Source organism: Mytilus californianus, unplaced genomic scaffold (assembly GCF_021869535.1).
Source record: "Mytilus californianus isolate M0D057914Y unplaced genomic scaffold, xbMytCali1.0.p SCAF_22, whole genome shotgun sequence".
NCBI lineage: Eukaryota > Metazoa > Mollusca > Bivalvia > Mytilida > Mytilidae > Mytilus > Mytilus californianus.
This window is the reverse complement of record NW_026262671.1, coordinates 6,205,372-6,220,519: the sequence shown is the minus strand read 5'-3', so window position 1 is coordinate 6,220,519 and position 15,148 is coordinate 6,205,372. Positions and strand designations below refer to the sequence as shown.

Genomic DNA, 15,148 nt, shown 5'->3' with positions numbered 1-15,148 from the left:
GTTTTAATAAGGCAGTTAAATACGATGTTCCGATTAAGCAGTTTGAAAGGTCCATCTCAAAAATTTGTAATTTGTATTTCTTTTATTTATTTGTACGAGATTTCCATGTAGATTTTTTTAAATTTGTATTTTTCTAGAGACGGTCGAATTACACATGTATAAAAATCGACGTTAAAACATCATTCAAACAAAACGGTGACACGGAATCTTTTTTTTTTCAAATTCATACAATGAATATGGAAGTTTTTGTATGCTCCTGGTGAAATTGAAATAACAAACTATAGAAGAGGTGAGTCTTCAATGCTTTTCCATATTTACCTTCACCAGGAAAGCGCAAACCTACACACTTGAAAGCCAGGGATGTATAAATACGTATAAACGGTAAGAGCTTTGTGAATAAAAGGGACCGAATCGAATAGCCAATTTGATCGACGGTCAACCTTTCCTTAGTGTTTGGAACCTTAGTTTTTTAAAACTAGAAATTTCTTAAATTGCCAACCAGAACCTTTTAGAAAACCCTATTTTACAAATCATGTCAGTACCAGAGCACTGACTACTGAGCTGGTGATACCCTCGAGGACTATCAACAGTGGTATCGGCCCAGTGTAAGACGAGCTATCCGGTAACAAATGTACAACTTCAGCTTTAAAGTTATTGGACATTTTAAGACCCGACAATCTATCTTTTCTAGGTGTCAATCACAACGTACAACTAACTGTCTAATCACATCTTACATACGATGTATTGAAGTAAACAAGATCGAATCGATATGGTACGATCGTATCTTGCTGCAGCGTAATTTTTCTTTTACATATTTTGGAGCACAGACATTTTTTCATACAAGGCAATTTAGATTTATTCTTCATCCAATGCTGATTATCCACTTGTAATGTTAGAAGATGGTGTTATACGCTAGTCTCAGAATATAAAACATTGGCATACGCCAGTCTCAAATTGTAAAACATGAATAAACATGGATGGTATACGCCAGCCTCAGAATGTAAAACATGACTAAATACGATGGTATACGCCAGCCTTAGAATGTAAAACATGACTATATAGGATGGTATACGCCAGTCTCAGAATGTAAAACATGACTAAATAGGATGGTATACGCCAGCCTTAGAATGTAAAACATGACTAAATAGGATGTTATACGCCAGTCTCAGAATGTAAAACATGACTAAATAGGATGTTATACGCCAGTCTCAGAATGTAAAACATGACTAAATAGGATGGTATACGCCAGCCTTAGAATGTAAAACATGACTATATAGGATGGTAAACGCCAGCCTTAGAATGTAAAAGAATGACTATATAGGATGTTATACGCCAGCCTTAGAATGTAAAACATGACTAAATAGGATGTTATACGCCAGCCTCAGAATGTAAAACATGACTAAATAGGATGTTATACGCCAGCCTTAGAATGTAAAACATGACTATATAGGATGTTATACGCCAGCCTTAGAATGTAAAACATGACTATATAGGATGTTATACGCCAGCCTTAGAATGTAAAAGAATGACTATATAGGATGTTATACGCCAGCCTTAGAATGTAAAATAATGACTATATAGGATGGTATACGCCAGCCTTAGAATGTAAAACATGACTAAATAGGATGTTATACGCCAGCCTTAGAATGTAAAACATGACTATATAGGATGGTATACGCCAGCCTTAGAATGTAAAACATGACTATATAGGATGTTATACGCCAGCCTTAGAATGTAAAACATGACTATATCGGATGGTATACGCCAGCCTTAGAATGTAAAAGAATGACTATATAGGATGGTATACGCCAGTCTCAGAATGTAAAACATGACTAAATAGGATGTTATACGCCAGCCTTAGAATGTAAAACATGACTATATAGGATGTTATACGCCAGCCTTAGAATGTAAAACATGACTATATAGGATGGTATACGCCAGCCTTAGAATGCAAAAGAATGACTATATAGGATGGTATACGCCAGTCTCAAAATGTAAAACATGACTAAATAGGATGTTATACGCCAGTCTCAGACCGTAAACCATGACAAAAAAGGATGTTATGCGCGGTAGGCTCTGATGGCCTTATAAAGTTTTTCTTTAAGGCAGAAAAATATTTAACAAATTGTAGGTGTATTTGGGCGGATGTGTTTATTTGTTTCCCCTTTTTTTTCTTTGTTGTGCATTTGTAATCCGCAATGACAGTATCGTGAAATTATTGGGGAAACTATAAGGATCATAGCTTTGATAGTAAATGTACTCATGGCCGTTATGTTTATTTTATATATTCTCGCTGTTCATTGTTTCCTTGTTTTATATTTTAATTTCTTAAATATGAGTCTTGAGTATCCATGATTTCTTGAAAAGCGCACCTAGAGCATCAAATGGGCATTAAATTATGCTTCACTTTGAATATAATCTGTTACATGCTCTTGATTCAGTAAATATCATATATACTTTATTTCTAAATCATTGTATTTCTTTTTCATTTTCTTAATTTACTTTTATTACAAATGCCATCATGGTCATGCTATAAAATACATATATCTACACGTAACATTCAAGACTCTTTTGAACCAGCTCATACAGAATATGTTTTTTTTTTTAAATAGTTTACAAAGTCCATCTTCTTGTGCTTATTTGCAGACAAGCATTATTCTTCCGACTGTTAGACAAACAGGCTGCATAATCCAACAGGACCTTTTATCCGGTCTGTCCTTTCATAACTTTGACAAATTCTGAAATGAATACAAATAATTAACGTAACAATTTTTTAATACGAATTTAACGCACTTGCACACATATGCTATCGAATTTAAGTGATGTAAAACTGTTTTGTTGTAAATCGCTGTACTTGTTCAAATGTTCTGTTTTTGTATACAAAAATTCTCAAACTCAGTGTTTTGTGATGCTATGTGTGTCGAGTTACACCAACCGCGAAGTCGATCCACAAACTTAATTCATGGTGTCCTTTTTCAAGATTTACAGAAAACAAACAATAATTAATGTATACACACAGTAATCGTATTAGTATTCAAAGGATGTTTGCGGTCACATTAGACAAATTCGAACGTCAGCCTTTAAACCTCCCGAGGGGCCTCGGTGGTCTAGTGATCTAAGTAGTCGAACTACTGTATCACTAACCTGTCAACACCGAAGTTGTGAGTTCGAATACCCAACGTGGCAGGTGCGCTTGACTCCAATCTTAATTGAATAGGATTGTCAGTTTTCCTAACGAAGGTCGGTGGTTCTCTCCAAGCACTCCGGCTTCCTCCGCCAATAACAAAATACCGCCACGAAATAGCACAATAGTACTGAAAGTGGCGTTAAACACCAATCAATCAATTAAACCTTTCGAAGCACATGATACCATACAGTTTGAATCGAACAATTGCAGGCTTTTATATGTTTTACACATATGTTTGTTTGCTTTGAGATACAAATGTCTGATAAAACATGTTATGTAAACATTGTAGATTTTGGAAAAATTATCAACCCTTTCAAATGTAATAATGGTAAGCATAAGTAGATTTTTTATATAAACCGTTTGATTCAAACATAGCCATGTTAGAACTCATATACTGGGATGTTTAGTGCACCATCAAATCTGTTTCAAACCCCCATATGTCCACGAATATACTCGCGCATGCAATCACCAAATGTTCATATGAGAATCGCTTGAAGAAATTTTTCCAGAAAAAGCCAGATTATATGGAAATGTTCCCACCTGAAATACAGCTCCTTTGTCCGCTTCGCTAAAAATACTTACTAAATTATTACATCACCCAATGGAATTTCAGCTTTTAACTTTTTGAAGGTGTGTATCATTGCGACAAAACTAGAGGATCCCGAAAGGTCTTTAAAATCAATAATTAAAATGGAGCGTTGTTAAATCTTTGTAAGCGAAGCGTAGACACAGAATCTGTATTTCAATTAGATTGTCAAGTTACCAAACAAAAGGGTCTAGACGGGGGTCCTACAACTCTGTATTCCTTGATTTTAAGCCAATTTTCTCTATTCTTTATAAATTTGCCCATTCTACTCTATTCTTTATATTTTATCACCCTCTTATTATCTATTCTTTTTTTTTTGGCCTGTTTTTCTCTATTCTTCATATTTGTTGCCCTTTATTCTGCTCTTTTTGCCCATTATTCTCTCTTCTGCAAACCCCATCCAGACCCTCAAACAAAACATACCGTCAAAAGACATTTTCCCGTCTTTATTTGAATCTGCCTCCACTAAGAGATCGTTAGCGTCTGACTTGGAGATTTTCATAGCTTTCATAATTTCTGAAGTCGTTACTTTTCCATCTTTATCAACATCCATGGCTTGAAATATTTTTCGTGCTGTCTTTATATCATTAGGGTCATGTTTAATATATTCTGTGATCAACTTTTCAAACTCACCTAAGTCCAGATACCCATCTCCTGGAATAGATACATGTACGAGGGAATTTTTTCAAATTTGATAAATTTTTACAGCTTAGTTTAGATTAAGCCTTTGCAGTGTACATATTTCGGAATTCATCAATGTATGAATTTTAGCAAAACACTTATTAATTATTGAAAAAAAGTAAGATTTTCCTACAGAAATACTTGACAGATATTGGAAAAGTAATGCGACCTTCATAAATTATTTTATTTAAAAGTTTGCTTGTCAATGATTCTTGAGATAGGTTATTTGGCGAATGCAGAATCATCATTGCCTTAAAAGTGTATTTATACCCCCGCTTTAAAAAAGGTGGGTATACTGTTTTACCTCTGTCTGTCCTTCCGTCAGTCCGTCAGTCCGTCCGTCCCATGAATATTTTCGTCGCATTTTTCTCAGGAACTACTTGACAAGGATTTCGGAAATTTGGTTTCAGGGTTTATATAAGTAAGTTACACCGTGTGATGCGTTTTCAGATTCATCACTCAACAACTTCCTGTTTACCGAACACTTGTATTATTTTACACATGATAGCCAAGTTGAAAATTTTCGTCGCATTTTTCTCAAGAACTACTTGACAAGGATTTCTGAAATTTGGTTTCAGGGTTTATATAAGTCAGCTTTACCGTGTGATGCGTTTTCAGATTCATCACTCATTAACTTCCTGTTTACCGAAATATTACGGCGGGGGTATCATCTGTCAGTGAGCAGTAGCTAACAGTTTTACTTGTTGAATCATCAATGATTATAAAATACATGCAGAATGCCTTTAGTTAATTTTGAAACAAAATATTGCAGATTATCCATATTATACGAGATCAACTCTGTTAATGTTATATGAATATTAACCCTGCTTTGTACTAAGCCGACACGAGTCGGATTTTTAACACGCTACAAGGTAATAGTCCACAGGAATGAATGTCATACTACCTGGACACATTATTCTGACTTCGAGGCAACCAGTCTTTGTTCTTACTCTTAATGCCGCGTGCTTAGCGAAGAATCATCAAACACCAATTCTAAAGTCCGGGTTCGAATCACCTCCATTACTCGAGGCGAACTCGATACGACGAGACCACCGAAGCGGTTACACACATCATTTAGTGTGTAAATCTGTAATCAGAACGAAGTTTCCGATAAATATTTAAGGCAATTGATTTGGCTTTCGTGCACAGCAGTTTTTTTTTACTGTGTTTTGATTTCAATTGAAATACAATGGATTTTGCTATCGTGTACAGCAGAAAGAGCGCAATCATTTGCCCCAAGATGGTACTCAGAATATAATCTTGTACGGCTTCTGATTGGATGATACAGGATTGGAATTACTTTTTATCGAAAGCTTATCCAATTAGGTTTAAAAAAAAACCAGAAAATCAAATTCACATTTTACAAAGTATAGAAAATATATTCAATATCTGCACGTTGGAGCCATTAAAAATCTGCATTTTTCATTCTGCGGAAAAAATAGAATGTTTTTCAACTGCATTTTAAGTAAATTTTTGCCGCATGACCATATATATTTTTTTGGTTGTTATGCAACACTGACATTTCTAGTAACAGGAACTGCTACCCATTTTTTCCTAGTTTGTGTAGTCTTCTAGAAATAAAATATGGAACACCACTGGTACCCTATGGAAAATGCATTACGAATAATTGCGCTCTTAAAACCAGATTCTAAACTGTGTTGCCGATTTCATCTGCCATACAGATAGCCGGTAAAAGGGCGTGGTTAAAACTTATATTATGTTTTTGTTTTTTTAAGTTGTACTACCATTTTTATCAACATCTCTCATCATCTGCTTTAGTTTGTCTGTAGATAGATCGATGCCAAGTCTTTTTGATGCTCTCTTCACTTCCGCCATAGAAACACGACCATCGCCATTTTCATCGATGGAATGATATGTTTTACTGATAGCTGGAAATATATACAGTGATACATATTGATACTAGTACATGGAATAATAAGGGTCTGGGTGGGGGTCTTCATTTTTGTATTCTATAAATTTTGCCCATCATTCTCTATTCTTTATATTTGAGCACTCCATTATTCTTTATTCTTTATTTTTTAGCCTATTTTCTTTATTCTTTTTTTTTTTTGGGGGGGGGGGGGTTTCCATTTTTCTGTAGTATTGGCCCATTATTCTCTCTATTGTTAACTCCATCCAGAGCATAAATAATGCATTTTAATCGTAACTTCATGTTTATATATTGATAAGTCTACTGGTAGCTACACGTATAGATATGATACGTTCTACTGGTAGCTACACGTATAGATATGATACGTTCTACTGGTAGCTACACGTATAGATATGATACGTTCTTCTGGTAGCTACACGTATAGATATGATACGTTCTACTGGTAGCTACACGTACAGATATGATACGTTCTACTGGATGCTACACGTACAGATATGATACGTTCTACTGGTAGCTACACGTACAGATATGATACGTTCTACTGGTAGCTACACGTACAGATATGATACGTTCTACCGGTAGCTAAACGTACAAATATGATACGTTCTACCGGTAGCTACACGTACATATATGATACGTTCTACTGAGAGCTACAACATAAAAATAAGAAGATGTGGTATGATTGCCAATGAGACAACTATCCACAAGAGATCAAATAACGTAGATGTCAGCATCTATAGGTCGCCGTCCAGTCTTCAAAAACGAGCAAAACCAATACAGTAAAACTATAAAAGGTCCCGAAATCACAAAATGTAAAGCAATTCAAACGGAATTTTTTTTTACATGATTTATGTACAAAACAATATCTGAAAAAAAATATTACAACCACTTAACTACAGGCTTCTGACTTGGGATAGGCACATATAAAATGTTGCGAAGTTAAACAGGTTTTACGAGCGCTCACTGACCTGGGACAGTAATGTAACAGCACAACGTAATAATTAAGAAAATAAGTACACATATGATACATTCTACTGTTAGCTTTAAATAAACTTATTGATACGTGCTACTCGTAGCTACATGTAAATGTACACATATGCTTCGTTCTTGTGGTAGCTACAAGTACACATATGATACGTTCTAATGTTAGCTATAAATAAACATATTGATACGTTCTACGGTTAGCTACATGTACACAAACGGTATGTTCTACTGGTATCTACAAGTACACATATAATATGTTCTACTGGTAGCTACATGTACACAAATGATATGTTCTATTGGTAGCTACAAGTACACATATGATATATTCTACTGGTAGCTACAAGTGCACATATGATACGTTCTACTGGTAGCTACAAGTGCACATATGATACGTTCTACTGGTAGCTATAAGTACACTTAATATACGTTCTACTTGAAGCTACATGTACACATATTATACTGTCTACTGGTAGCTACAAAAGCACATATGATATTTTCTACTGGTAGCTACAAGTGCACATATGATACGGTCTACTGGTAGCTACAAGAGCACATATGATATGTTCTACTGGTAGCTACAAGTGCACATATGATACGGTCTACTGGTAGCTATAAGTACACATAAGATAAGTTCTACGTAAAGCTACATATACACATATGATACGGTCTACTGGTAGACATAATTACACATATTGATACGTTCGACAGATGGCTGCAAGTACACATATAACACGTTCTACTGCGTGCTAAAAGTATACACAGGAAATTATTTATCATGCATATCATGCATATCAAAACATATTTATAGCAATAGATAGAGTATAACTGAGATTTTCACAGAATGATACATTTTGCTTGCGATTTGAATCTTGGCATACGTATTACATAGACAAGTGTCTATGATTAAAGACCGTATGTTCACCTATTATGTCTTTTTGCTTTTATTGTCGTTGAATTGCTTTCTCATTTACGCATACCGCATATCTATTATTCATATGCATTAGGGTCTGGATTTTGGAGGTGTCTTTACTTTAGTATTATTCAAGTTTTACTCAGCTAGTAGTCTACATTTTTTTTAAATCTCTATTGTATTCTTTATTTATTTTTTTTATTTTTTTTGCCTTTATTCTCTATTCTATATATATATTTATTTTGTATTTACATTGTATCAAAGATCAAATTTATTTGTTCAGTGTATGTTCACTGGTGTTAATATATCTTTTGAATGAGTTAAGCCATTTCAATTGATATTTTATAGTGTGTCTTTCTATGTTGTGATGTTACACTATTGTTTCAGATAAGGGTGAAGGTTTGGTACCATTGAAACGTTTAAACCCGCTGCAATTGTTTGCACCTGTCCTAAGTCAGTAATCTGATGTTCAGTAATTGTCGCCACGGTTTGTTGATGTGTTTCATAAGTGTTTCTCGTTTCTCGTTTTTTATATAGATTAGACCGTTGATTTTCCCGTTTGAATGGTTTTACACTGGTAATTTTTTGGGACCCTTTATAGCTTTCTGTTCGGTGTGAGCCAAGGCTCCGCGTTGAAGACCGTACTTTGACCAAAATGGTTTACTTTTATGAATTTTGACTTGGATGGAGAGTTGTCTCATTTGCACTCATACCACATCTTCTTATGTCTATGAGCACCTATTCATTCTAAGTATTGCAAATTATTCTCCATTTTGTAAACCCCATTCAGACCCCCGTACATGTTAATTCAATTCGAAAACATATTTTTGGCATATTTTCAGATCGGGAAAAAAATACGAGATAGAGGCTTAATATACAGTACTCTCATGGTGTATATGCACGAGTTTTAGACAGAGCAGTAGGCAGGCTTTTAACAGTTTTGCGCACCTGTGATTATCACTATATGTCATTGAATTCAATTTTCATATCTTTGAATTACCTGCATGATCGTCTTCGTCCAAAGAACTCATTCTGTTTTTCAGTCAAATCGCTACAAAAGGAGGAAAATGAAATTATATTTAGGCGATATTCATATCTAATTGTTAAACATGCACAGCACTACGCTTGATATATAATATTTAATTCCTGGATTTGTAGAAATTAGCATGATGAAAGCATAAACTTGCCATTGCTGTAAACTTTGGGTAATCATTTCTCTAATTATAAATTAAAAGTCTTGCGATGGAATAAATTCACCGAAAAATCAATTATCCAGTTTATCGGAAAGATTCTTCAATTATTTTTGAAAACAAAAAGATATTAACTTACTTAAATTTGCGGAGAAAGTATTCCAAACTCCTCCCTTGTTTTCACAGTAACAATACCAGTTACATTATTTTGCACGTAATTCACTACGTGGAACACACAATATAATTACTATGTTCTATACTATTACAACTATATCAACTGTCTGTAAGTTTAGTGTGTTGTATCGTTAATCCTCTTTAGGGATCATATTGAACCACAGGAGCATAAACTTTCATTGTATTTTAACCGTTTGATTAAATATAAATTTTACTTTATATTTGGATTAGAATACATAATTAAACAATGTGTCTTGCTACCAATTGTGAAAGTCAAATATCTAAGGTTCTATGTGTAAACCCTTACCTCGACTTTAACAAATACAAATTTTCCATTTACCAAAATCTGACAGATTTTTTTAACTTTAAAATGTTTTCAAATAAAACTTTTATATTCTATAAGGATTTTTTACTCGTGGCAAAATCACATTGTTTTCACTATAGGATCACTATTAAATCGGCTGGTTTACTGCCAAACATATTTATCACATCAACTTATTAAACATCGCTGCGAACTCAAAATGGTGCACTGACATTATTTTTGTGCATAGCCTTAAACAACAATACAAAATGATTTAAATGCAATTTCACACCGTGTGACAGACTTAGAACAATTTCAACATGAACATCTTACGGAAATATTGGTATTCATAATATAGTAAAGATTTATGTTGTCACGACAACAAGGGTGTCACTCGGTTTATCGGGGACTCAGTACATAAAATAATCCACATATCAAGTCAAATACAGTTCAAAAAGTATACGACAAAATGGCGTTTTTTTTATTTAAACAGATTCAAAATTTCTATATTAGCATTTTAGCGGATGCTTGTCCGTATGGAGGTTAAAAGTCGTCGGAAACACCTTTAACATACCTTTACCTCCTTGATATAAAATATTCTGAAAATATAAATAAGAAATACAAATAACCTATTGTTTTTTTACTTAAAAAATAAACGTGTATTATGACCATCAATACACCTTTTTAATAATTGTCAAATTTGTCATTATATAATTTACCGATAAAAATCTAATTATAATATATCTGGTCGATATTTTATAATTATACTTATAACAGGAATTTGTCACTGGTATGTAAAACACGGCGCGGGACATTTGCGCTTTTTAAAAATGGATATTTTCGCTTTTTTTAATGGACATTTGCGCTTTTTTATAAAGGACATTTGCGCTTTTTTTACAGGAAATTTGCGCGGCGCGAGACGTTTGCGCTTTTTGATAGGACATTTGCGCTTTTTTAAATGGACATTTCCGCTTTTTTAAATGGACATTTGCGCTTTTTTATAAAGGACATTTGCGCTTTTTTTACAAGACATTTGAGCTTCATAAACAACATTTCAGTTATCATGGTTAAAAGTTAAAAAATCATTTGATATCCACTACACAGCCCATTCATATAATTGATTCTTTGTATTAGAGATAAATGGTTATAAAATTTCACATCCAAAAATAGAAAAGTCCAAATTACTAAATATTTCGCCTTCTAACAGTCAAAGTCAACACGAACAGCAGGTGGTTAAAAAGTTTCATTTCGGTCTCCATAAATTCAAACAATCGGAGACAAACTATGATGAAAGAGTTCCTCGAACTTTCCAGACAATAGAATGAACAAAAGAGGAATAAAGTTTCCATTTTTAATCCACTAATGATAACGGGTTAACTTTAAAAAATGTGTGAATATCATTGAAAATCGGATTAAGATTACTGGTTAGAACCTACTATTTGCTAGACAACTGTTATTACAATAAACTAACTCGTACTTTCTTTCATGTTTTCCAAGTTATGGCATGGGGTTTAGTAAAATGCTTTATACTACGGAAGCCCATAGGGGACCTAAAAAAAATATTATATCGTTATCTCAATATATATATATCGTTATTTCGATATAATTAAATCGTTATCTCGATATTTATATTGTTATATCGATATATTTTTTCGTTATCTCGATATAATTTAATCGTTATCTCGATATATTTATTTCGTTATCTCGATATAATTATATCGTTATCTCAATATATTTATTTCGTTATCTCGATATAATTATATGATTATCTCGATATAATTATCGATCGATAATTATATCGTTATATCGATATTTATTTTGTTTATCTTGATAGGGTTATGGTTAGGGTTAGGGGAAAGCGTTGAAAAAGTTATCAAATACCATTCCCGTTCGACTGGTATAGGGGAAAGCGGTAAACGGTAACTTTTTTTGCGGTAATGTGTCCCTTTTTTGTGGTAATTGGCCATTCCCGATTGTTTTATTTTCGGGAATGCGGTATAATGGTAACTTTTTTGTACGGAAGCCCAGATGGGACCTACACAAAAATAATATTATATCGTTATCTCAATATATATATCGTTATTTCGATATAATTAAATCGTTATCTCGATATATTGATCTCGTTATCTCGATATTTATATCGTTATATCGATATATTTATTTCGTTATCTCGATATAATTATATCGTTATCTCCATATATTTATTTCGTTATCTCAATATATATATCGTTATTTCGAGATAATTAAATCGTTATCTCCATATATTTATCTCGTTATCTCGATATTTATATCGTTATATCGATATATTCATTTCGTTATCTCGATATAATTATATCGTTATCTCCATATATTTATTTCGTTATCTCAATATATATATCGTAATTTCGATATAATTAAATCGTTATCTCGATATATTTATCTCGTTATCTCGATATTTATATCGTTATATCGATATATTTATTTCGTTATCTCGATATAATTATATCGTTACCTCCATATATTCATTTCGTAATCTTTATATATATATATATATCGTTATTTCGATATAATTAAATCGTTATCTCGATATATTTATCTCTATTTCGATATTTATATCGTTATATCGATATATTAATTTCGTTATCTCTCTATAATTATATCGTTATCTACATATATTTATTTCGTTATCTCGATATTTATATCGTTATTTAAATATTTATATCGTTATATCGATATAATTTTATTGTTATCTCCATATATTTATTTCTTTATCTCTATATAATTATATCGTAATCTCGATATAATTAAATCTTTATCTCGATATATAGTTATGGTGGGGTGGGGTTATTGCATATAAAAACTTATACATATATCAAAATTCTAGCAGAGGGTAAAATTGATTAGTACATAATGATCTGTATCTGCCAAATTTTAAGTTTAGGTTGATCGGAAAACTTATTAAAGAGCTATGGGCCTTTATTTGCAATTTTTTCAAATCTTCATATTAGTTTTGACAATATCTTGAAAGTCGTAAAAGCTGGAGCCTTTTTTAGTTTTTCATCAATATTCCAAAGTATTTCCTGTTTACAGAAATGTCATTTATCCAGGAGCAATAGAAAGCTATCAAAGTCCACTTCAATCTTTATTTAACATTGAGATTAAGAAATACAAAGTGCCCTATGCATAATGATAAGCGCATACAATATCAAAAAAATATAAAAGCATGATAATTATATAAAGGCTTTCATTGGTAGTAGATATGGAAATATAGAAAGTAATTTTGAAAATTTAGGCGAAATGTATGTCTTACTCTAAAAGAAGTATATTAATATATGCAGTGTTGTATATGTATATTTATTATATACTTAGTAGTAAATACAGATAAATTGTATGTGTAATACAATCATTGGCAAGCGTTCTGTATCAGCCACCCGTGATGATATCGATATCAGCACGGTTGCACATGTGCAAAAGCTTTATCACACCTTTAATCTATATGACGTCACATCATCGATTGCAGTCACTGTTGCAAAGGTTAATCAAACCCCTAATCTGTATGACGTCATATCAAACCTCTAATCTGTATGACGACATTTCAACCCCCCTTATCTGTATGACGTCATGTCACATTAAACACATCTACGTGAGGTATATGTATATAATAAAGTGTATATGATATGGCTTTTTCAATATCACACACCGTATCAACCCTCAACCAATATAATCCCTCGAGTAGAGCTCTTGGGATTATATTGTTGTCTCGGGTTGATACGGATGTGATATTGAAAAAGCCATATGATATTCTCTATATATTTTAAAATACGTCTAAACATCAGCCTAACAACGTTAGGTCTGTAAATTTGCTCTCGCAATTTTTTTGTTCTTCCCTCGGCGGGATTCGAGCTCCTAATATATCGTGGCACCAAATCGCCTTGCACTATGCCCGACGCGCTAGACCACACGACCACCTAGGCTCTACAATAATAAAGCTTTCGGTGGCCGGATGTTACTTTTCCTCGTCGTATATTTTAAAATATATATACATATACAACACTGCATATATTTATATGCTTCTTTTAGAGTAAGAAATACATTTCGCCTAAATTTTCAAAATTATACTGTTTCTTATTTGTTTTTATCGATCAAATCAAATCCATTCAATTCAAATTTTAGATTAAAAGCTAGAGCCTTAGTTTAAATTGGAAATTGTTCAGATCATTAAGAGCTACAATAGAGTCTTGTGGGCAAAACTTTCAGATTTTGTTTCTCTTAAAATACCAAAATTTGCAGATTTTCGCATATTTTTGCTTATTTATTGAAAACTATAGGCCCCAGGTTTGCTTGAACATTTTTTTCTTTTTTATAATATACACAAGGTCAGTAACTCGATAAATCAAGAATATGGTCTTCGTTTTCTCGTTGTATTTTATTAATGTATAATTAAATTGAGAATGGAAATTGGGAATGTGTCAAAGAGATAACAACCCGACCAAAGAGCAGAAAACAACTGAAAGCCACCAATGTGTCTTCAATACAGCGAGAAAATCCCGCACCCGGAGGAGTGCTTCAGCTGGCCCCTAAACAAAAATGTATACTAGTTCAGTGATAATGGACGTCAAACTAAACTCCGAAATGTATAATAGAAACTTAAATTAAAAATCATACAAGACTAGCAAAGGCCAGAGGCTCCTGTATTGGGACAGGCGCAAACATGCGGCGGTGTTAAACGATGTTTTGTGGGTTCTCAATCCCCCCTATACCTTTAGTCAATGTAGAAAAAACAAACACACAGCAATACGCACAGTAAAACACAGTTTAAAAGAAGTCCGAGTCCGATGTCCGAATAGGTAACAAAAGAAACTAAACAAAATGACAATGATACATAAACTAACAAAAGAATACTAGCAGTTACTGACATGCCAGCTCCAGACCTCAATTAAATTGTCTGAATCAACATCTTAAAATTTTCAAAGGTATATTCCATTTTCTTTAAAACGAGCCATAAACCGACATTTTACATGTAATAATATAAAAGTTATGCTATGAAACATCTCATAATTTGCACCTATTTACCGAGGTCGGATAACTATCAGCCAGCACCGGCTAACATCACTGGGGGGATTAATCGAACATTCTTCATTTCGCGCGCTTCAGATGGATGACAAACCTTGAAAGACATTAGACATTTTTTTTGCGCTGGCAGTTTGATCCGCTTGCTTGATATGTCAATTTCTGTTTACATTGATTGATGTTTGCTTAACGTCC

At 33.2% G+C, this 15,148-nt stretch overlaps 1 protein-coding gene across 1 annotated transcript; it reads right to left on the bottom strand.

The window, feature by feature from the left end:
* Nucleotides 1-2,360: 2,360 nt before the first annotated feature.
* Nucleotides 2,361-9,684, bottom strand: LOC127732194 (uncharacterized). The gene is made up of 5 exons (XM_052241267.1): nucleotides 9,569-9,684; nucleotides 9,240-9,290; nucleotides 6,200-6,343; nucleotides 4,197-4,427; nucleotides 2,361-2,738 (listed from the first exon to the last, which is right to left on the bottom strand). Exons 2-5 carry the CDS (start codon nucleotides 9,268-9,270, stop codon nucleotides 2,704-2,706), a joined length of 441 nt encoding a protein of 146 aa, XP_052097227.1. The 5' UTR covers nucleotides 9,271-9,290; nucleotides 9,569-9,684; the 3' UTR covers nucleotides 2,361-2,703.
* Nucleotides 9,685-15,148: the final 5,464 nt, after the last annotated feature.